Raw genomic sequence first — 22845 nt, forward strand, 5'->3', positions numbered from 1 at the left:
AACCTCAAACTCCTGCTCCTCTTACCTCAGCATTCTGAGTGGTAGGATTACAGGTGTGCACAACTATACCTGACTCTGATCAAACTCTCTATGAATTTATTCTAGGCCACCTCTAACTGGCACCCGATGCATCAGTTATACCAGGATCCCCTTTATTCATGCCATCTCTAATTTTTCTCCCTTTTGTCACTACTCATCATTTCTTAAGGGCCAGTACACACATAAACATGTTTATATAACTGAGTGTGTTGGGGGGTGCTTCTTCTATGCTCTTCCCTCTGTTGGCCTACACCTTGTTTCTCTTGAAATATCTTTCTAGTGGGGACTGAATACAGTAGAAGCTCTACATCTGTGACAAATATAGCAATTGAAATTTAAAGAAAATGTTTAAGCTACAAGCTGGTGGCTCATGCCTGCAATCCTAGCTACTCAGGAGGCTGAGATCCAAAGAACCACAATTTGAATCCATCCCTTTCAGAAAAGTTTGAAAGATTCTATCTCCAAGAATAACTAGTGAAATGTTGGCCTGATGTATAGTTCAAGTAGTAGAACACCAGCTAGCAAGCAAGGAGCAAGTGTGAGGCCTTCAGTTCAAACCCTGGTACTAGCAAAACAAACGAACACCAACACAAAAAACAAATCTTTGAAGAATAAAGTTTAGTAAATCAGCTTTGACACTACAAAACTCACATGTTTCTGAAGATTCTGCAGCACAAACAATAAACTCATCCCCTAAATATGTTTTTCTCATCCTTAATTTCACTTGAGGAATTAAGCCTGAGTGCCTGTGCACTTATTTACAACCAGATTTTAGTAACTGTAATAATCAGGGAAAAGAATAACTTTTCTAAAAATGTTTTTACTGGATGTGGATCAGTGTTAAGAATGCTTTCTTAGTAGCCGGGCGCTGGTGGCTCATGCCTGTAATCCTAGCTACTCAGGAGGCTGAGATCTGAGGATCGCGGTTCAAAGCCAGCCCGGGCAGGAGAGACCGTGAGACTCCTATCTCCAATAAACCACCAGAAAACCAGAAGTGGCGCTGTAGCTCAAGTGGTAGAACACTCGCCTTGAGCTGAAGAGCTGAAGGACAGCGCCCAGGCCCAAAGTTCAAGCCCCACGACAAAAAAAAAAAAAAAAAAGAATGCTTTCTTAGTATGTATAAGGCCTAGGGTTTAGTCCTCAGCAATGCAAATATATACTGACAAATTCATACTATAATATGAAAATAGTATCACTAAGACATATGGCCAAGTAAAAAGGAGTCATTGGAACTGCTTTATAAACAAATCAATTAATTTGTCTATGATCAACTATTCTGACATTTATGCAAACTGTCTTGGAGCCTTTAGGGAACATTGCCCTCCCTCCCTCCCTCCCTTCCTTTCTCTCTCTCTCTCTCTCCTACTTTTGTGTGTGTGTGTGTGTGTGTGTGTGTGTGTGTGTGTGTGTCTCTCTCTCCTACTTTTGTGTGTGTGTGTGTGTGTGTCTGTGTGTGCACGTGTGCGTGTGCACGATGCTCCTGGGACTTGAACTCAGAGCTTGAGCATTGTCTCTGAGCTTTATTGCTCATGGTACTGGCCTACTTCCTCCTTTCTTTCCCTCCCTCCCTCCCTCCCTTCCTCCTTCCCTTCCTCCCTCCTTCCCTTCCTTCCTTCTTTCCTTTCTCTTTTTCTCTCTTTCTTTTTCTTATCTGGGCCTGGGCCGGGGCACTGTCCCTGAGCTCTTCAGCTCAAGACGAGCACTCTATCACTTGACCCACAGCGCCACTTCCCATTTTCTGATGGTTTATTGGAGAGTCTCATGGACTTTCCTGCCTGGGCTGGCTTTGAACTGTGATCCTCAGATCTCAGCCTCCTGAGTAGCTAGGATTACAGATGTGAGCCACTGGCCCCACTCTATTTCCTAGTCTATGTATTATCTCGACTCTAAGCTTGTGGTGGGGTCAAGCCTATGACTTTTTCCCTGGTCTAGTACACTGCAAGTATTAATATTATTTTCAAGATTAAAGAAAAAAGACAAGCATTTGAATTATGATCGTAGGTGCTTCAGAAACAGTTTTAAATTTGGATATTCCCAGCTATAGTCTTATTCCTAACAGTTTACACAGAACCTTTGCACTTTCAATCCAACAGCTTCTGACTGAGGACAAATCAGGGTTGAAAAGCATAGCAGTGTTTCACTACATTTACTAAGTCACTTCTGTAGGAAGCATCTCTGGTATTGTTATGTGAAGTCAGTTTCAAAAATAGGCAAAAGGAGAATTCACAGAGCAGGGGAGATCCCAGCATGAGGTTTTTTGTAGCATTTTTGTAAACTGATTTCTCACTTCTTACATCCATTTTATAGATAATAAAAAGGAGATCCAGAAAAATGATTTGGTTCACATGTTTGAAGTAAGTCATGCTATTCTGGGAATGCTCTTTCTGATAACCTTAACAAGGACTGTTGGACACAATCTCGTATTTGTTTTAGTTCTTCACCTGCTACTTTTTTTTTTTGGGTCCGGTCGTGGGGCCTGAACTCTGGGCCTGGGTGCTGTCCCACAGCCCTTCAGCTCAAGGCTAGCGCTCTACCACTTGAGCCACAGTGTCACTTCCGTCTTTTTTCTTTTTGCTTATGTGGTGCTGAGGAATCGAACCCAGGGCCTTATGCATGCAAGGCAAGCGCTCTACCACTGAGCCACCTTCCCAGCCCCAACCTGCTACTTTTTGTCCAGCCAGTCTTGCTAGTTTTGTCCCTGTGTTTCTAGCACTCTTGCCTTTGGCTGGAGTCTTCATCAACCTTCTTTAAAGCTGAGTGGCAGTAATTCATACCTATAATCCCAGAAATTTGGGAGTTGGAGAAGGGAAGGACCATGGTTTGAGTTCAGCCTGGGAAGAAAAGTCCATGACTCTGTCTCTAGGAGAGAAGCTGGATGAGATGGCACAGGCCTGTGATTCCAGCCACTAGGGTAAGATGAAAGTAGGCAGATTGCTGTCAGTAATATTCCTAGGTGGGAAGAGGCCCTATCCTAAAAATAACCAGTAAAAAATATGGCTAGAGGCTTGGCACGTAGGTATCATGCCAATCTAGGAAGTGCAAGGCTAAGAGTTCAAATCTCTAGTACTTTCAAAAACAAAACAAACCCCTTCTCTACAGACCAGGCCTTTAGTCTTGGACCTACTCAAATCCCTCCTCCATGATGATGACAGTCACCTGCTTCTCCAAAGTAGATCAGCAACCTGTCCAGCCCACCAAAGCTGAGAAATAGAAAATGCTGCTCCCAAACCTTGTAGATCTTGTTTCTAACTTATCTCAGCCTCTATTTACCAAATTTTATTATGCCCAAGATACTCTAGGAAGCTTAAGAAGTACAAAAAAATGTTAAATGAGTACTGGATAGAAGAGCAGAAATTTGAGCATTCCTGTGATCTGCTACCAGGGATGGATAAACTCTTCATTCTGAAGCACAAGGCTTTGTCTAGCAGAAGCAGTGTACATGACTCAGCTACCTGCAGGGACTCATGCTAAGCATACTTTTATTCCAATGTATCTGCACATGGGACCTTCCTTCATCTGCCTCCAGAATCGTTGCTGCCCGTTGCTTTCTGCCTAATCTCCACTGCTCAGACTCATCCTCCTTTGCTTCAATACCATGTGCCTTAGTAGTCCTCCCTCTTTCTCAATTCTTTCTTGAAAAGCATATTATATTGACATTATCTGTTTAATGTTTGACCTGAAAGATTTGTGGCTGTTGAAAGAATATCTGCTTAAGAAAAGATAATAAGATGAAGTGTATGACTTAACACTTCTTGCTGGACAGGTTGACCTTTATGACCCTCAGGAGAGTCCATGGATTAAAAAAAAATCCACCCTGATTCTTAAAACCAGAAGAGGTGAAAAGCTTGGTCTCTGACACTATGCTGCCTGGGAGCCAACCTAGATCCATTACATACTTGCCTTATGACTTTTCCATGACTTAATTTCCTATCCACTCATAGAGTTGCCATGGAGTTTAGGTGAGATGACAGATGTCAAGATCATATCACAGTTCAGGCATCACTGACCACCAAAAGACCTACTGGCAGTCAGACAAAGTGACTCTTGCTTGCAATACCGATCACTTAGGGGGTGAAGATAGATCAAGGTTTGAAGCCAGCTCAGGTAAAAGTTGACATACGCCATTTCAACAAACAAGCTGGGTGGTCATAGTGGCACAACTGTGGTTCCAGTTTCTTGACAGGTGGAGTTGAGATTACCTGGGTAAATTAGGGGGTTATCTTATCTAAAACACAAACTAAAATGCAAAAGAACTGAAGGCATAGGTTAAATGGGAGCACACAGGCCTAGTAAATAAGTACTGAGTTCAGTCCCTAGTACCATAAATACAAAACAAAAATCCCTGTGGGCTCTGTGACCCATCCTCGGACACAAAAGGAAGTGGGATGGGTTCTAGTGTATATGCGCTTGGGGTAAGTGAAGCAGTGTCTGAAAATACTTCCAGGAAATTAATTTGCAGCTGATCTTGACGTTTCTCCAAACACTGCTAAAAAAAAAGTTCCCACTGCCACTCAGAACCATGTCTTACAGACTGTACAAATAATTCAATTTGATAAACTTTAAAAAGAAACTACTACTCATTTTCCTTTTTCCATTAGAAAATTCTTATACATTCTTTGTATTCTTCTATTGAAAAGCATTCCTGTTATCTGGGATACGTTTATTTCTTTGAAGAGACATTGTTGGTTGGTTTCTTCATTTAGCCATGCCTATTTTTGACCTTGAACATACCACAAACAACTAAGAGAGGTTAGGCAAAGATGATCTGGAGTGAGGGAGGTTCATGCAGAGAGATATGTGTGCCGAGGACAGTGAAATGTGTATAATGAGCTTGCCCAAGTTGGGTCAGTTGCCTCTCTTGTGGGTGTGTATGGATAGAGTATCTTTCTACCCTGCAGCCACACAGTAACTGCCAGCTGCACAAGAGGGCTGTGCACCAGACTGAGTATTTGCTTTAACAACAGCTTTTATTTCTTATCCATCTCTGTACTCTCAGGGCCTAGTGCAATGTTTGGACAGAGCTGCCACTAAGTAAATGTTTGTCGAATGATGTTTCTTTAGCATAATAATTTGTCAGTGTTTTGTTCTAGGATGTTGCCAAGAAAAAAAATATTCAAATGATCTACCTCACCGGGAAGATCTCCTGCATACAAATCTTAGAAAGCATAATTTCACAAATTCAAGAATAGACAGCATTATACCTGAATTGTTATGTCATAAGGCAACAGATTTCTAGTCACTTAATGTGGGAACTGTTTGACTTGTACTTCTTAAAAAAAGAACTGTGTCTAGTATCACACACACACACACACACACACACACACACAGAATTCCTTTTTCTCTTTTTGTTCCATAAATATCTTGATTTCTTAGATTTTGGATCTGTCCTATAAACACAATGTAAATCTTTCTGATTTCTAGAAGAGTATCATCTTCCTCATTATCATTTGGGCTAGCATCTTGAAATTGGAGAGAATGAAAATCTTCTGCTTTAAACCCATACTTTCCTTATCTGTGCCCTTCAGAGTAAACAGTGCCATAATCTAGCCAGCTGGCCATACCAGGAACACAGGAGTTACTCTGACTCTAATCAAGCTGCTCAACTACCAGGGTCTGTGTGGCAGCTCTTACCCACACCTTTGCTCCCTTCAACGACTCCAATCCCTAGCACCACTGCTTTGCTCAATCCATGGGTTCTTATCTTGGTTAGCAGTTAGTGGATGACTACTTAATCTGTCTCCCATTATATTTTTCCCTGTCTTCTCACAATCCAAATACCATCTGCACCCAGAGTCATTTTTCTAAATACAACTATATAATTCTGCCTGGTAGCCATTAGCAGCTCTCCCTATTTGGGGAATAATATCCCTGCTCATCTGTCAACATTCTCTACCTTGCATTTTCTTTTCTTATAGCAGTCAAATTCGGGCCAAATACAAGGGAGCCATTGTCCTTGGTATCCTACTCTATCTTCTTTTGAAAAAGCTATTCACATCCACTGGTCCTCAGGTGGGATTCCACCTGTAGAACTCTGCATCTAGCCTCATGCTAGGGTTATATACTTCTACATGGTACCTAAGTTTATAGCTCATGACAATCCAATAAAATTAATCCTATAAAATTAAGAAAAGAGAGGGAAGAGGTGAGTTGGGAGAGAGAGGTGAGAATGTTGAAAGGAGTGACACTGATGGAGCTGCATTGTATTCGTAAACTGCTCGGTTAAATGGCAACTCCTTTGTACAACTACTTAAAGATAATAAAGAATAGAATAAAAATGCCAAAAACTACTATTTCACTAAGAACTGTATCATAGTAAATAGGCTGACGACCAGATGTCTTTTCTGTGAATGTACTCCAAAGTGTAACTAATGATAGAAAAGGGCTAAAGGTGCCAGGGCATCTGAATCTATTCATCCATAGCTCAAGTGATTTTCAGGTCACTGGACTGAGCAGGAGTGGGGTGGGAAACAAATGACCAGATTGGTGAGAGGGTGGAGAACACCTACCACCTGATGTTTCTCCATTCTCACCCCGGAGCCCTAAATTTTTGGCTTCCATGATGCATCCTTTTTTAAAATGTTTGTGCCAGTAATGGGGCTTAAACTTAGGGACTGGATGTTGTCCCCGAGCTTTTGTGCTCAAGGCTAGTGCTCTACCACTTGAGCCACAACTACAGGTCCAGCTTTTGGTGGTTAACTGGAGAGAAGAGTCTCATAGACCTTCCAGCCTCGACTGGCTTTGGAACTGCAATCCTCAGAACTCAGCCTTCTGAGTAGGTAGGATCACAGATGTGTGCCACTGGGGCCTAGCCCATGATGCACCTTCTTGGCATGTTCTGACTAACAAGCATCCCATATAGAGTTTATAACAAAAGCAATTGTGTGAGGTCTTGAATAAAAACCAAATTACACTTATATCAGACCAACGTAAAAAATTAAACATGGCCTACAAGATGAAGCAACTGAAATAAAAATTTGGTTGACTTGATAGAGTGAAACTTAACCAAAAGGTTATTGGCTGATCTCTGGCATAACCTATTGTTTGAAAAGTACTAGAAAGTGACTAAATATATTTTGGTTGGCTTAACTAAGCTTCTTGTGGCCCACGTGAAAATGCTAAGAAGATTGGCTTCACAGCATTAAAACTATTTTGAAGGCAATCTTGATTTCTTACATATTAATTAAATTTCTGAGAAAGAAGCTTAGTTTGAGTTTAGCATATTAAGACAAATAAATGTGAGCCACCAACTAAAATAGAATGGCAAAATTATGAAAAGCTGATTGGATTTTATTCTCAGGAGGCTGTTGTACTAAAGCTGAATAGCTTACATAAATACCTTTGGCATTTGTTGGGTCCTGTTCCTAAACACAATGTTCATATTTCATCTATAATAAGAAAAGCATCTCAAAGATTTGCAAGGTCCTAGTCTTGCAAGCATCCAGTTTGGTGTCTTGAGTAAAGTGAGATTGGCAGAGTCAGCTTAATCCATAATGGAAAGTTGTGAGCAGGGTGCTCTGGCTGCCTGACAGCTGCTGCTAGGAGGCGGTGACAGTTATGTTAGCTCGCATACAGGACTCTGCCACTTGCCCGAAGACAGACTTTTCTCCAGGTCAAACCTGAAATTCACATAGAATGCGGGGGAGAGAAAGGGAATGCCATCACACTTTGGGGGTAATTTCCAGAAAACACGACAGGCTGATTTTCATGACAAATGAAGCCATACTAAAAGGAAAGTTGTGCTTTATTACTCACGTTTGTATTATTGGGAGCTAAATGAGATGGGATGTGCTGGAATTTATCTTGTCTACGCAAACTCCAAATTCTACAATTAAAATAAGGTCTACATGAGTTCTCTCATACCTAGTTTTTCATAACTCTGGGTTTTCCGGCTTAGTTTCTCATCTTCACAGCAAGTTTCCAAACTAAGCAGACCTTTGCAGAATTAAATATTGCAGGGTGCAGTGGCTCATACCTGTCATCCTAGCTACTCAGGAGGCTGAGATCTGAGGATGGCGGTTTAAAGCCAGCCCAGGCAGGAAAGTCTGTGAGACTCTTTAGCTCCAATAAACCACCAGAAAACCAGAAGTGGCGCTGTGGCTCAAGTGGTGAGCTGTAGAGCTCAGGGATAGCACCCAAGCCCAGAGCTGAAGCCCCACAACTGACAAAACAACCCCTCCCCCCAAAACAAACAAACAAACAAGCAACACTGCTCATTCACAAAGGGAAGAGCCAGGCCTACATGACTCAAGTCTCAGCAAGCATGTTTTCAATAGCTAGAAAGTCAGTATTAACAGTGTGACCTTCCCATTCATTATTGCCTAAGACTAATTTAAACTTCCTTCCTTCCTTCTCCTTCTTTCTCTTTCTTTCTTTCTCTTTCTCTCTCTCTTTCTCTCTCTCTTTCCCTCTCTCTTTCTCTCTCTCTTTCTTTTCTTTCTTTTGTGCTGATGTCCCTGAGGGTTTTTTTTTTTTAATTTTTCTTCTCAAGGCTAGAACTCTACTACTTGAGTCTCAGCTTCACTTCTGGCTTTTGAGTGGTTAACTGGAGATAGGAGTCTCACAGACTTCCCTGTCTGGGCTGGCTTTGGGCTGAGATCCTCAGATTTTAGACTCTTGGGTAGCTAGGATGAGCCACTGTGCCCAGGTAGGCTCACAGTTTCTTTATGTACATGGAAGGCTGAGGACAGAGATTTTGAAAGATATGTCCTTCAAAGTAAGCCATCCTAAGAAGTATTCACAAAGATCTCCTAACAATGTGTTCCCATGTTGTACGCAATGGACTGGGAAATGGTGAGTGATGCAACATGAGAGCTGAAGTACAGGAGCTGCCACCGGAGTCTCTGTGTCCCCAAGTTACATCTCCTAGCATGGGAACAGAACGGAGCTGCTCCCCTGGGAGGTCATCTTTGTCATTCTAGCTGCTTCCCCACCCCCTCCTCTGGTACAGAGCATCCTCAGGGATGGCTCCTGGTCCTACAAAATATTGAAGTGTGCCTGCTCCAAACAGCCTATAGATAAATGAGGAAGTCACATCCAGCACCTTGCTTTATTCCATGGGAAATGGTAAAAAGGAGAAACATGGATTTAAATACTTTAACTGAAGTAAAAAATTATAATAGGTCTAAATGATGATGGTGACCTACATAATAGACTTGAACAATGAAAGTAAAACCTTTATTATCCTATATTATCTTTGGAATACTACCTCAGCTTGACATAAATACATGAATTTCCTTGCTCATTTTCTCTTCAGTCTTAAAAAAATATAATTGCCTATTGACACGACACTGACTCCACATAGATCTTCGGCTGGAAATTGAATCTGTTGAAGCATGTAGTATCAGTTAAAAGAGTGGTGCTGGAGATCAAATTCAGGACCCTGTGCATACAAGTAAGTGTTCTACACTGAATCCCATCCCTAGTCCCATTGGGGACATTCTGACACATACTCATGTCTATATACAGCTGGCCAACATGGAGGATTTCATTCTTTTCCTTATGCTTATCTGTATTTCTGCTTCCCAAGCCTTCTTTCCCTCCCTTTTTTCCTTCCTCGTCTATCTTTACCTCCATGGTTTCTTGTCTTCTATCAGTATTCTTTTTTTTTTCCTGGCCCTGGGGCTTGAACTCAGGGCCTGAGGGCCTGAGCACTGTTTCTAAGCTTCTTCTGCTCAAGACTAGTGCTCTACCACTTGAGCCACAGCCCTACTTCTGGTCTTTTCTGAATAGTTTACTGGGGATGAGAGTCTCACAGACTTTCCTGCCCTGGCTGGCTTTGAACCACAATCCTTTCATCTCAGCCTCTTTGATAGCTAAGATTACAGGTGTGAGCCATTGGTGCCTGACTCAGTGTTCACTTTTAAGAGTGGTGCTATTAGGATAGAAACATTTCTTATGCATTAACTGAATATAGCTGTTGGTAGTTTACAAAGCCCTGTGATATACTATGTGATGGTTAATCTTGACTGTCAACTGAATTGAGATATACCTAGGAGATTAATAAAGCACACATCTGGGTATGTCTGTGAGGTCATTTCCAGAGATGATTAACTAAGGTGGGATAAATAAACCTTGAATATGGGCAGCATCTTCCAAGGCTGAGCCTTCATGGAACAAAAGGTAAAGACAGCGAAGTCTGAAAGTCTCTGCTTCCTGGCTGCCATGAGGTGAATAGCTTCACTCTGCCATAGCCTACCACCATGATGTTCTGCCCACTAACAACAATGGAAACAATGAAACAGTAGCCATGGACTTAAACTTCTCAAACTGTGAACCACAGTAAATCCCTCTTCCCTCGTTTACTCAGATGTTTTTTCACAGTAATGAGAAACATACAGATAATTAGTACTAAAGAAGTGGAGTCATTGTGGTGATTACAGCCAAAATACACATTCTTTTCTTTTACCCAATCCTCAAAAACAACATTTTCTAAGGGATGTGAATAGTAGCTTCTGTAATTTTGCTGTATCTGACTCAATGTTTTAAGTAAGCATCTGAAAATTTTTCTGGAAAGTACTGTTATAGCAAGTAGGAACTGAGACAGGTAGCCAACATGTAGATGCAAAAGAACATAGGCAGCATAACTACAGAAAATAATTAATACTCTTCTTAGCTGTAAACTCCTCACAACTTTACTTGTTAAACAGCCTCTTCAATAAATTACAAAGAATTAGAAGCAATTTACCTTCCTGCAAAAATCATTGTGCTAACAACTGAGAAATAATCAGAGACCTAGCTGAAGAAACAAACAAACAAAAAATTCATGGAAAATGCAAGTTCTTAAAAATATGGTAGGTGGGTTAAAAAATAATATAGAACTGGTGAATTTGATGTAAGTACATATCTATGTTGAAACTATTACAATAAAACCCTATTGCACAATTTGTGGCAACAAAAAATGTTTAAAAATGTGACATGACCATTAACATTAAAGAAATGAAGCATATAAATTACTAATTTGAATTTACAAAAGTGAAAGGGCATTTTTTTTTTATCCAACACAATTTAAGACTTTCAAAAATTTGGCCTTTCACAATAACTTGGCAGACAGTGAATGTTTTCCTAATTCAGTTGTAGTCAGTTTACTTTGGATCTATAATGTGCTCTGACTCAAGAGTTACTAATAAGCAAAGTATGAATCAAGTCAAGCAAAATTGTAAAGAACTATCTTGCCTATCTCAGACAATTTTATGTGTTTGACTAAAATATATGCAATTTTAAGAAAAATGATCCCCCAAAATGTCACAAGAAAAATTTTCACAAGAAAATAAAGGAATCTGAATATTCAGCAAACTTTGATTTTTAGGAGATAACAATCTCTCATCTTCTGGTTTATTGCATACTTTGGTGAGATCAAGTATTCAGGATGAGCTAATGTTAGTAGATGTTGACTTCCTGAAGCTTCTACATGTGAAAGGAATCACTCCTGCATATCACTGGAATGGTTCAATACCTACCAGAAATGACAATAAGTTTGGCTGCACTTGAAGCTCAATTCCCTGCCCAGGCCTTGTTACTATGTTGGCTAAATGAAGGAAAAGAGTGCCTGTGTCATACACTTTGCATTTGCTGAGCTTCCCTGATGATCACCAGACAATAGTATGGTGAATTTTTAGAGCTAAGTTTCTTTCCTCCAAACTATGGATTTTTAGACTGCGGAAAGATGGGGGAGAAGGATGGAAGGGATAACATTGATTAAGATGCATCATACTCATAACCTGACTTCTGAAATTAAGACCCCTTTATATAACTACAAAACAAAATGAATTAGAAGACCTACAGTATTCAGACCCTAAATGGTGAAGATTTAATTCACCACTCATTAAGTATTTACTAGAACACTTGGCAATGTTCCTGATAAAGGCTCACCTGTGGACACAAAAGGGAATAGAACTATCATTAGGGTTGAGCCACTATTTCTACTCTAGTTGGGGAGAATGATATTAAACAAATACAGATAAAAAATGGCAACATAAATTGATGAGAGAATTTAATTTAATTGAGAAGGATAAAAGGGGGCTTAAGGGCCCAGGATCAGGGAAAAGTTCCATGAACAAAAGACCTTAACCCTAACCATGGGCGAGGACTAAGGAGTTGGTTTGGGGGGGCCAGGGAAGGCTGCCAGGTAAAGGGTAAAGGTAAAGGGAACCTAGCTTGGGGGGTGTGATTCTGAGGAAGGTCTAGTATGAAACTATAATAAGTCCTTTTCTTTTCTTCTGGAGGTACTAGAGTTCAGGGCCTATCACTTGCTAGGCAGGCTCTCCAATACTTGAGCTTTACCCCCAGGACAAACTGTAATACATCTTTCTTAAAGTATAGGAAGCAGTTTAAAAAAATTACAGGAAAAATAGGTATCATTTTAATATTGAAATCTAGAAATAGCAAACATAGAATCCACCCTCAGGTTCTTTTTTTTTTTTTTTTGTCGGATATGGGGCTTGAACTCTGGGCTTGGGCGCTATCCCTCAGCTCTTCAGCTCAAGGCAAGTGCTCTATTACTTGAGCCACAGTGCCACTTTTGGTTTTCTAATGGTTTATTGGAGAAAAGAGTCTTACAGACTTTCCTGCCTGTGCTGTCTTTGAACCATGATCCTCGGATCTCAGCCTCCTGAGTAGCTAGGATTACAGGCGTGAGCCACCGATGCCTGGCCACTCTTAAGTTCTTAACACAGATGTGACATGCTTACCTGCGCACCAGGTCCCCGGACCTAAGGGGCCTTCCACACTCTCTCTGGTTACTTCAATGCCACAGACAGCCACTGCTGTGGAAACAGCCATGCAGTTGAGGCCAGGGAGTGGTAGACTAGGGCTCCCTCTTAACAATACCTGTTCAGGTGTTGCAGTTATCATCAGAAGAGGCACTAACAGTCAGGGAGAGTGGTAGCAGCAGCATAGTCCTACAATTGATTGCCTGTCCTGTCCCAAACACTGACACTTGTAGGTAGTACTAGAAGACTGGCTATCTAGCCATACTGTGTACCAGGGAACTTCATTAGCCTCAGTGTGGTTGGTCAGTCAGACAAGGTGTGCAGAACAGAAAAATCACTTCTCCCTACTAACCTTCACCTCCCAGTCTTTCTTCTCAGGGCTTTGATGAGGACAACACTAAGTATAAACAAACACTAAGTGTAAACAAACATTCTCTCGGGCTGGGAAGGTGGCTCAGTGGTAGAGCGCATGCCTTGCATGCCAGAGGCCCTGGGTTTGATTCCTCAGCACCACATAAGCAAAAAGAAAAAAGCCAGAAGTGGCGCTGTGGCTCAAGTGGTAGAGCGCTAGCCTTGAGCTGAAGAGCTGAGGGACAGCGCCCAGGCCCAGAGTTCAGGCCCCATGACCGGACCCAAAAAAAAAAACATTCTCTCCATCATTTTGTTTGTCTATTGTATCCTATTTGCCTTAAAAAAATTAAGGTTAAGGGCTGAGAAGGTGGCTCAGTGGTAGAGTGCATGCCTTGCATGTATGAGGCCCTGGGTTCGATTCCTCAGCACCACAGAAGCAGAAAAAGCCAGAAGTAGTGCTGTGGCTCAATTGGTAGAGCGCTAGCCTTGAGCTGAAGAGTTGAGGGACAGCTCCCAGGCCCAGAGTTCATAACTGACAAAAATAAAATAAAATAAAAATAAAGGTTAAAAGCATTTCACATGAGAACTACTCTTAGAAAAATTTGAATACCACAATTTGGTATTGTTAACTATAAGGTTGTACAGAAAAATCTCTAAAATGTTGTCATCTTGCATAATTGCAACTTTATATCTGTTTACAGACACTCCCCCAGTTCCCCGTCACTCCATTCCCTGACACCTACCATTTTACTTCCTGTGTCTAAGAGTTTGATTATTTCTGAGGCTTCATTTAAGTGGTATCATTCAGTATTTGTCCTATGATGGATTCTATTTTGTACTTAGTGCAATGAATTAAGTGCTTTTTAAATAGCTAAATGAAATCTTTATCAAGTACTTAGCTCTCTGAAAGTATAAGGTCTTAGGTTAAAGATTTTCTGATTATAACTATATAATGCAGTGCTCCCAAATCATAGGATACTGCTCTCAAAGCTCTTGCAACAGAGAGAATGTGGCTAGAGCTCGGGCAGATTTAGTGTAAGTAGATATATCAGTTCATGTATATAGGAGGGTAGAGATCATATTTGCATCATAAATATTCCCCTTTGTCATATGGTTTCCTTCCATTTAAACTACTCAGAAAATGATTAGACTAAATCATTTGCTGAAGTGTCCTGTGCAGGTTTATTTTCTATCTGCCAAGAATTTAACTTGCCTCAAGTACATCACTAAGTTATAAGGTGAACATAAAATCGAAGAAATTAAGAGAGTTTAAAATCAGAGGATAGAGGAATGGAGATGTGGCTCTAGTGAAAGAGCAACTGTTCACAAGTATTACACCCTGAGTTCAATTGCCAGTATTCTCTCTCTCTCTCTCTCTCTCTCTCTCTCTATATATATATATATATATAAGTAAACGGAGGCTAGAAACAAGAAAAAGGTATAGTGCTAGTGCTGAAAGTGGAAGGCTAGGACAGCCAACAAGATTATATTTGTAAAAGTAGCAAAACTGAAAAAAAAAAACACAAAAAGTAGGGAAGTAGATCCCATGCTTAATGATGAGAGAAAACTGCACCCTAAAGCAAAAGATGCCCAGCACAGAAGGTAGGAGAAACCTCTCATGAATGCTTGTGCTGAAAACAGAATGGGTTTATGATAAAGACAAAATATTGAGAGCTAAATTAATGCCCCAAACCCCAAAACAAAAAAAGTGACCTTTTTCACCTTCCAATTAGTGTTGTAGAAACTAATTGGGGTAGAATGTACTGATTCAATGCTTAGAACAGACGCTTGAAGATATGTTCATATTCTGTGGTTTTCAAAAAGGATATTTCTATGACAGAAGAATATTATTGAAGCAGGAACAGAAGTTGTAATATTCCATGTCAAATTTAAATTTCTGCCTCACATCATACAAAATTATAGCCACACAGTGTACTTTAAATGGGCCCAAGAACAAAACTTTCCATGTAAAATCAATCCTTCTTCCTTTTCCCTCTATTCTATGACATCTATCACTAATAAAACCTTATTTCTAATATATTTCTCCATCCCTCTTGCTGGATCTCGGAATCTGGTAAAACATGAAGCAGGAACTCCTGTGAACACATGCCCCGTCCCTGTCAATCGACTATTTGACTGCTTTCACCTACTCACTTCAGCCCTCCTCTTCTGCTCTACTTTCTTCCAACCTTGGCACAGTAAGAGTACCATCTGTCCATGACAGGTTCCCCTCACCCCTTTCCTTTTAATACATAGTGATCTAATCTTTCTGCATAGACTAAGCCTTGGTCTATTTGTTTTTTCCATGTAGCTGAGCTTGGTGTTTTTTTTTTTTAATACATGCTAGTTTTTGTCATGTAACTTTCTAGTTTTGCCTTCTCTAGATCTTGGTGGCTTCCTCTAAACCAACTTTACCTATAAGGCCTCAATAAACAGAATGAAATTTTTATAAGTAAGGACAAATTTACAAAGGGAAATTGTACATATATCTAACATAACTATCAGAATAAAGGTATGTATCTATAATATGCATGTTTCCATGAGGAGAGAGAGTTTCTTTCTCTCACAAACAACAGTTCTCTGTGGTAATATTTCTGAGGTCCTTCATCAAAAACTAATTTCTGGGATTCAGAAAGCTATAAGGTCTGAGCGAATTCCATCACATGGTTAAATATCAGGGAAGAAATTTAAGCAGGAAGGGGCACTCAGGGTACCTCCAGTATTTTTGGTAATTAGTTTCATAACTAATTACCTCTCATTGTATTAGGTCCAATCACGTGTGTGAGGGGGCTTGAACTCAGGGCCTCACAGGCCTGTCTCTTGGCTTTCCACCTCCCCCTCACAGTAGGCTAGTATTCTACTACTTGAACTACAGCATCACTTGTGGCTTTTTGGTGGTTCAATGGAGATAAGACTGTCACAGACTTTACCTGCCCGGTCTGGCTTTGAACTGTGATCCTCAGATCTCAGCCTCTTGAGTTCCTAGGATTATAGGCCTGAGCCACTGTGGCACCTGGCTTCTATCCCCTTTCATCTTTGGTTTTTGGTGATGTTAGCAGCAGAGTGACAGACCTACCCTTCCATTATTTCGGAACCACCTGCTTGGGCAGATCCACCCACCGTGCATTTACATACCTTGAATTTGCTATTTCCACTTTGGTTCTGGCCATGGCAGCTGCCCTTTGCGCGCCTTCAATTGCTCTGTCCACTTTCTCCCTAGTTTTTGTATTTCTTATGGGTATAAGCTGCTTCCTTATTCCGCGAACCAGAATATTATTTTTGTATTTCCCCTCTTCTTTGGAGCCATCAGGAAACACGGTGCAGCCATATCCATGCCTCTTGTTGTTGGCCCACTCGCCCTCGTACTTCATGCCGTTGGAGCGCTCGCTGATGCCGAAACCATTGCGCTTGTCGTTCTTCCACTCCCCCATGTAGGTCTCCGTGGTGGTGGCGTCCACGTGGTCTTCCACTGGGCAAAAATCACAGTCCACGTCGCCGAAGCTGATGGTGGAGTTGGCATCGCTGGAACTAATTCTGCTCATGGCCGCGTCGCTGCGAACCGAGCTGCGCTTGCTGGAGATGGAAGACTTGGACTCGGATTTGCGAAGTTTCATGCTTCCGAGGAGGGAGCCCCTTCGGAAGAGGCCTCCCTTCTTCTTGCCCAGCTCAGCGTCAGCATGGAAGTTGAGCACGAAGCCCCCCCGGGTGCCTGCGGGGCTGTCGGCAGCGGCAGCGGCGTCGTGGAGCACGCTGCCATTGCTCTGTTCGCTGCGCAGCGAGGCCAGCGAGGTGCGCAGTGGCGAGCGGATCACCGTGGCCATGCCATAGGGCACGCTCTGGCGCACACCATAGCCGTGCCGCATGCCTCCAGCCCATTGTCCCTGGTAGGTACCTTCAAGAGATCGCAAGAGAGCACAGGGTAAGTTGAGGGACAGCCAGGGGTGGAGGATCTGCAAGAACCTGTGCCCCTGGAACAACCCTTCCTCCCCAGCAGGATGGCTAGGCCCAAGGTCAGATCCAACCCTTGGGGATACTTTCCATCCCAGTCATTTGGCTTGTTGGCTTTAACGTAGTTGTATAAGATCGTCCAACAGTATGATAAATTGTGGTTTTCATTGAGAAATTTACATGAACTGTTAGACTTGGGAATGACTCCTTTCTAATACCAAAAAAAAAAAAAGTCATCATTAGGAAATAACTTCCTTCATCTCCAAATTAAAGCACCAAAAAAAAAAAAATCCCTTAGGAAGGCAGTGCTTCAGCAGATGAAAAGAATTCCATCTGGATTTTCTTTCCTAGTTTTACGAGTTTAGCTGACAAAGTAAGAATGGCCTTTAGGTCTATGCCAGTATAACATTCCAACAACCACAAAGGCTTAAAACTATTAACAGTGATCTGAATACTTGCACCATAGGTTGTCAGTCTTGGATTTTTTTTGTGTATGTGTGTGTACCAGTCCTGGGACTTGAACTCAGGGCCTGGGTACTGTCTCTAAGCTTTTGTGCTCAAGGCTGGTGCTCTACCTCTTGAGCCACAGCTTTACTTCTAGCTTTTTGGTGGTTATTGGAGATGAGTTTCAGGGACTTTCCTGCTGGGGCTGGGTTTTAACAGCAATCCTCAGAGCTTAGTCTCCTGAGTAGCTAGGATTTCAGGCATGAGTTGACAGGCTCCTGACTTAGTCTTGGATTTTCTACTACATGGAGTATCTCACATTGAGGGTAGGGAAAATGGTTATGTCTTATATTTGGACATGAGGAAATCTTTTTGAGAAAATACAGTGACTAATAAACCATTAAGGGAAAAAAATGAGCAATTTAATGTTCATTTCCTTCTAAGTGCAAATGTTAACTTTTGTACCATATTACTTTTTAAACTTTTGCTTTCTTCTGGCCATTCTCTCTATAGATTTCCTCACCTATGACATACCACAATCACATCACAGACTGGAGCACTAAGGAATTACTTAAAGAAACACAAGACTTCTAAAGTCATAGCTAAGTGTAAGAGATTCTTGGAGTTTGATTATGTTAAAAAATCACTTGTAAAAACTGAGATAAGCCAGAGGAAAGCACTCCTCTTACCAAGATGGACTTGAACTCTGAATGAAGGTATATTTGAAGATGTCCACTAAAACTTTGTTAATAACAATACTTTTTCAGTTAATATTACATATGAACTTTCAGGATCAGGTAAACTCTGTTCTAAAGCATTCGTTCTCAGCAAATTTTTCTACTAAATAAGCAATGATATTAAAAAAAAACAACCTGGTATGGGTTAAAAATTTTGGAAGAAATGAAGGTTGAATTGAGGAATTTTAGGATTTTCTTTTCAAATTTGAGGCTATTTTCTTTAATTAAAGGCACATTTTACCTTATAGTACCCCTCCAAAAAGCAGCTGTCTGGGTAAATTTTAAATGCAGTAATTCTGTGTTATTTATAACAATTTATGATGTGAGAGAAAAGAAATGATTATTGCCTGGGCATCTTTATTTAGTTCTGTTTTGGACTATATATATTTACCTTGTGCTTCACATCTTGTGCTACCATGTATAGATTTCCACCAAATGTGATTAACCAATCATGCTTATAGTTTTGCTTTTTTTTAAGAAATAGGTCTTGCTAGGTAGCATAGGCTGGCCTCAAATTCAGTCCTCCTGCTTTAGCCTTCGAGGTTTATAGGCATGTGCCCAGCTGTGCTAGTAGTTTTACATCACTGTGTAAACAAGGGCTAATTATTTTATTATATTAAAAGTTAAAAATATAACAGCTCCCAAATTACATGTTTGGATGAATTTCAAGAATGCCTTCTCATTCCGTTTATTCTTAAATATTTATGTCAAATAAGACAACAGAAGGATGACAATGAAATATATAAGTGGGTCTGGTACTATGAATGTCATATTTTGAGTAGACGTCTTAATGTCACATTTATGAACTTGTTAGAGAGTGGCTGATTCAGAATTATTTAAAAGGATAAAGTCAAAAGTATAAGATAGTTATCTTTAACAAGTATAATCCAGGATAAGAACCTTCCAACAGAATTACTGCTATCTCCAAACATTGCTATCTGAATGGGAACTGGAAGTTTTTAACATTTTGTGTTCCAATAAACATGCTATAATCTTATCACTTCCCTATCACTTTAACTTTTCTAAGTAACACCAAGTTTACTTGGCAACTATTCGTGATGAGGCTTTTTGGTATTGATAGTATTTACACTTTTATGATTATACACATAGTCACATCTCTTAGTAAATGTTTAGCACTGATGAAAAATTTAACACTACTTTCCTTATACTGATATTGCCAAGAGTAAAAACAGAATTTAGAATCTCTAATAAAGTATTGCTGTTTAAAGAACAGCAATAATTAGCAAGTTTAATTCTCTGTTTAACTAAGGAGGGGCAAGGAGCACCAGCATTGGCCACATTCCACTCCCATTTTGTTAAATCCCAGTATGGCAAGAATTCCTCCACGGCATTGCTAGGAACCAACTCACAGTCAAACTCTAAGGAGTTCATATGAAATTTAAAGTAGCTTTAGTTTTAGTCGATGAATCTAGAAAAAGGAGCCTTTTTTTTTTTTGAAGCAGGTGGGGGACTTCTGGCTGCTCAAATGAAATTGCAATTCGTTCTTCTTCATTTCAAAAATATAGATGAATATTTTACAAGGGTAAAATGTTTTTTAACAGGTTTTGTTTTAGATGGTATGGTGTCCATCTAGGAACTGATTTTTGCACTCTAGTCAGATTAACTGCACCATCATGTCGCGGAAGGCGTCCAGTGCAGACTCAATTCTAGTAAAGTTTGCTTTACTGTTTGCTCTGTGTTCAACTTAAAGTTTACACACAACAAAAGCTATGTGCACCTACAAATAGAGGTGTTAAGACAATGGTTCTTCCTATTTACTATTCTCCATCACTGTGTGACAAGTGAAGGGAGAAAAAAAAAAGTACAGTAGTCAGAATTTGCACAAAAAAACAGGCACCTACACTTAAATTCCACCAGCATGGTACTAATTTGTTCTTAATATTCAGGGGGTGTTCTAGTTCAGCAACATGCTATATACAGCTGTTTCTCACATAAAATTATTACTTCTCCCATCCAAAATACATGGAATCAGATTTCCCTTAAATTGGACATGGAGGCAAAACAAACTAGCTCTTATGTACGAAGAGGCAATGTGATGCCACTACGTGAAGCAAAATTTCTGTAGGAAATGATCTGGAGCAAGTCACTTCCATTCAGATTTTAAAAAATGATTACAGACTGTCTAATGAAATGAAGAGGCATTTGGGGGTGGGGAGAAGTCAGAAAATTCACCAACAGAGAGAGTGAACATTCAAAGGTGATTTGTAAGTTTTTTTCTTCCTAATTGTAGCACATTATGGATTTTGGGCTCATTTTTGGTAGAAAAAGAAAACCACAATATTAAGATAATGATAGTTTTAGGGATTTAGAAAATCTTTTTAAAACATTAGGCAGGTTGCTATTCATAAATCATTCTCATGACTTATTTAGGCTTCTTCAACACAGATACATAGTTGGCTTTTGTTGTGCTATATGTGTTATGATTACTATGCATGATGAATACACCAAGCTAAGAGATTTTATCTGGTGAATAGTAACTTTAAAAGACTATATTTAACCTTCCAATATTGAAGTGAGAGATCTATGACCTTCTAAAAGGGTTATAAATGTCCACATTAAAAATAAATATTACATTTAATATAGAATTTAGTATATACAGCTGTGGCTTCCAATAAAATCCAACGACAAACTGACATATTTCCAGTGCTGTCTTTTTGGCAATTTCTGGCCATTCAGAACATCTAAGGTCTCTGATTAACCAATATGGAACTCATGACTTAGAGCCAAGAGAAAACTATTAAAAATTTGGGTTCTTTTGTTTTGTTTTGTTTTTGGTTTGTTCTTTTAATCCATGAGAACTATATCCATTATTTATGCTGTAGGATGAAAAGATGCTTTTTTGTTTTTAAAGAAAATCCTACCATTCTGCTATTTTGCATTTGAAACATGGCCCAACTGTTCTGAGTAAGTGAAGTGGACAAATTGTATAAGCTTTTATATAAGCAGTGGCTGACTGGGGTTGCAGTGGGCTGCAGAAACTGTTAATTGGATCCCTTTACCAGCCTCCAAGTCCAAGTTGCTTAATTCCAAAAGGTGACACTGCCTCCTATAATCCATTTTCAATTAAATAAGATGACTTATTATCAGAAAATGCCAAAGCATGAACCATTCATCCCACTTTTGTGATCCAAAGAAATTCACGGTTTGACACCTGTTTCAAGATACTTTTCCGAATGTAAAAAGCAACTTCTCTATTTCCCCAAATATGGTTAAATATTATCTTAAGGTGTTATGTTGTTTACACATGTTAAGACCTCTTAATGCAAACTAGTGATTCAGTACTGAGAGGCAAAGTAGCTGCTAAGTTAGCAACTATAGGAACCTATTTTTTCAACTATACTTTTTTCTTAAAATTGAAAAAAAAAAACTTCATGGCCCATTCTAAAACGTTTCCCTAGTCCAATGACCTCTCGTAGTCAGCGAAGCCCGCTCTTGTTTTGATTGAAAAGCAATCCTTGAGGGAACGGAATGAAAGCTAGATCCACCCTCACACCCTGTGAATTCCACCTGCTCCCAGGTGGGCCTCTCCGCTGGCCCAAACCAGCGCGTTTCCAAAATGCACTCTAAATAAGGCTCATTCCGTCCAACATGTTAGTTATGGGGTTCTGGCTTCTATCTTTAGGCTACTAGAGGACCAGAAGCGAAATCTGAGACTCCACGTGAAACCAATCCGCGGAGCGGTCAGCCTGGACCCGGCCGCCTCACCAGCCCGGGGCGCTCGTTGGAACTCCACCGGAGTGACGATTTCAAACCCGGCCGGGAGAGGGAGGGAGGGATCAGGAACGTAATGTGACAGGCTCAAGTGACAGCGTCCTCTCTCTCCCCAGCCGGGGCGCAACCCTCCCGGGTGGCAGCGCCACGCAGCGCGGGCCAGGTACATTCAAGCCGCGCTCGCCCGGGGGTGGGGACACCCTGTCGGTCCCCAGGAACCCCCTCCGGACCAAACCCTCCCTTCATCGGGGTCGCGAACACAGACACCCTCGGGGGGAGCGGGGGAAGGGAGGGCGCGGGGCGAGGGGGGGGGAAGGAGGCTCCCCAGGTGTTTTGGCGGGTTTCCGGACACGTGCGCCTCGCGTCCTCCCCGCTACCCCGAAACCTGGGCAGTGCCCACCACGCCGGCTCCCGGAGCCGCCCGCGACGCCGCTCACCTCCGTCCCCGTAGGTCTCCACGCCGTACCCGTCCTGCAGCCCGTTACTCCAGGTCCCCTCGTAGCGAGCCGGGGTGCACAGGCTCTGCCGGACCCCGTAGCGCCCCTTGAAACCATGTGACCACTCCCCCCGGTACATCCACTTGCCCTTCGTCTCCACCCCCAGCCCGTGCCGCTTGCCCTGCGCCCAGTAGCCCTGGTAGGTGTTGCCGCTGGGCCAGGTGTAGCCTCCGACCACCTCGAAGCCGTGCGACCAGGAGCCCGAGTACTCGCCCTGGCCCTTGGGCCCCGTGCAGATGCCATGCCCGTGCGCCTTGCCCTCCTCCCAGCCGCCGCAGTAGGTGCCGCCATCGTCGAAGTCGAACCTTCCGCCCGTCATTCGGGGGGCAGCCCCGGCGCGCTCCCCGCGGGGGCACGGACGCGGGGGGCAGAGCTGGGCACGGCAGGGTG

The 22845-nt window shown here is 41.5% G+C and overlaps 1 protein-coding gene across 1 annotated transcript in view; it reads right to left on the bottom strand.

Annotated features, from left to right (window-relative positions):
• Window positions 1-22839, bottom strand: part of Jph1 (junctophilin 1) — a 79802-nt gene extending 56963 nt beyond the window's left edge. Inside the window, exons 1-2 of the mRNA XM_013028431.1 lie at window positions 22396-22839; window positions 16233-16989 (exon numbers count right to left, since the gene is read on the bottom strand). Coding sequence (XP_012883885.1) covers window positions 16233-16989; window positions 22396-22774 — 1136 coding nt within the window. The 5' untranslated portion in view covers window positions 22775-22839. The remainder of the gene's footprint in view (window positions 1-16232; window positions 16990-22395) is intronic.
• Between the last annotated feature and the right edge of the window lie 6 nt (window positions 22840-22845).

The sequence above is a fragment of the Dipodomys ordii genome, unplaced genomic scaffold, assembly GCF_000151885.1.
Source record: "Dipodomys ordii isolate 6190 unplaced genomic scaffold, Dord_2.0 Scaffold109, whole genome shotgun sequence".
NCBI classification, from domain to species: Eukaryota; Metazoa; Chordata; class Mammalia; order Rodentia; family Heteromyidae; genus Dipodomys; species Dipodomys ordii.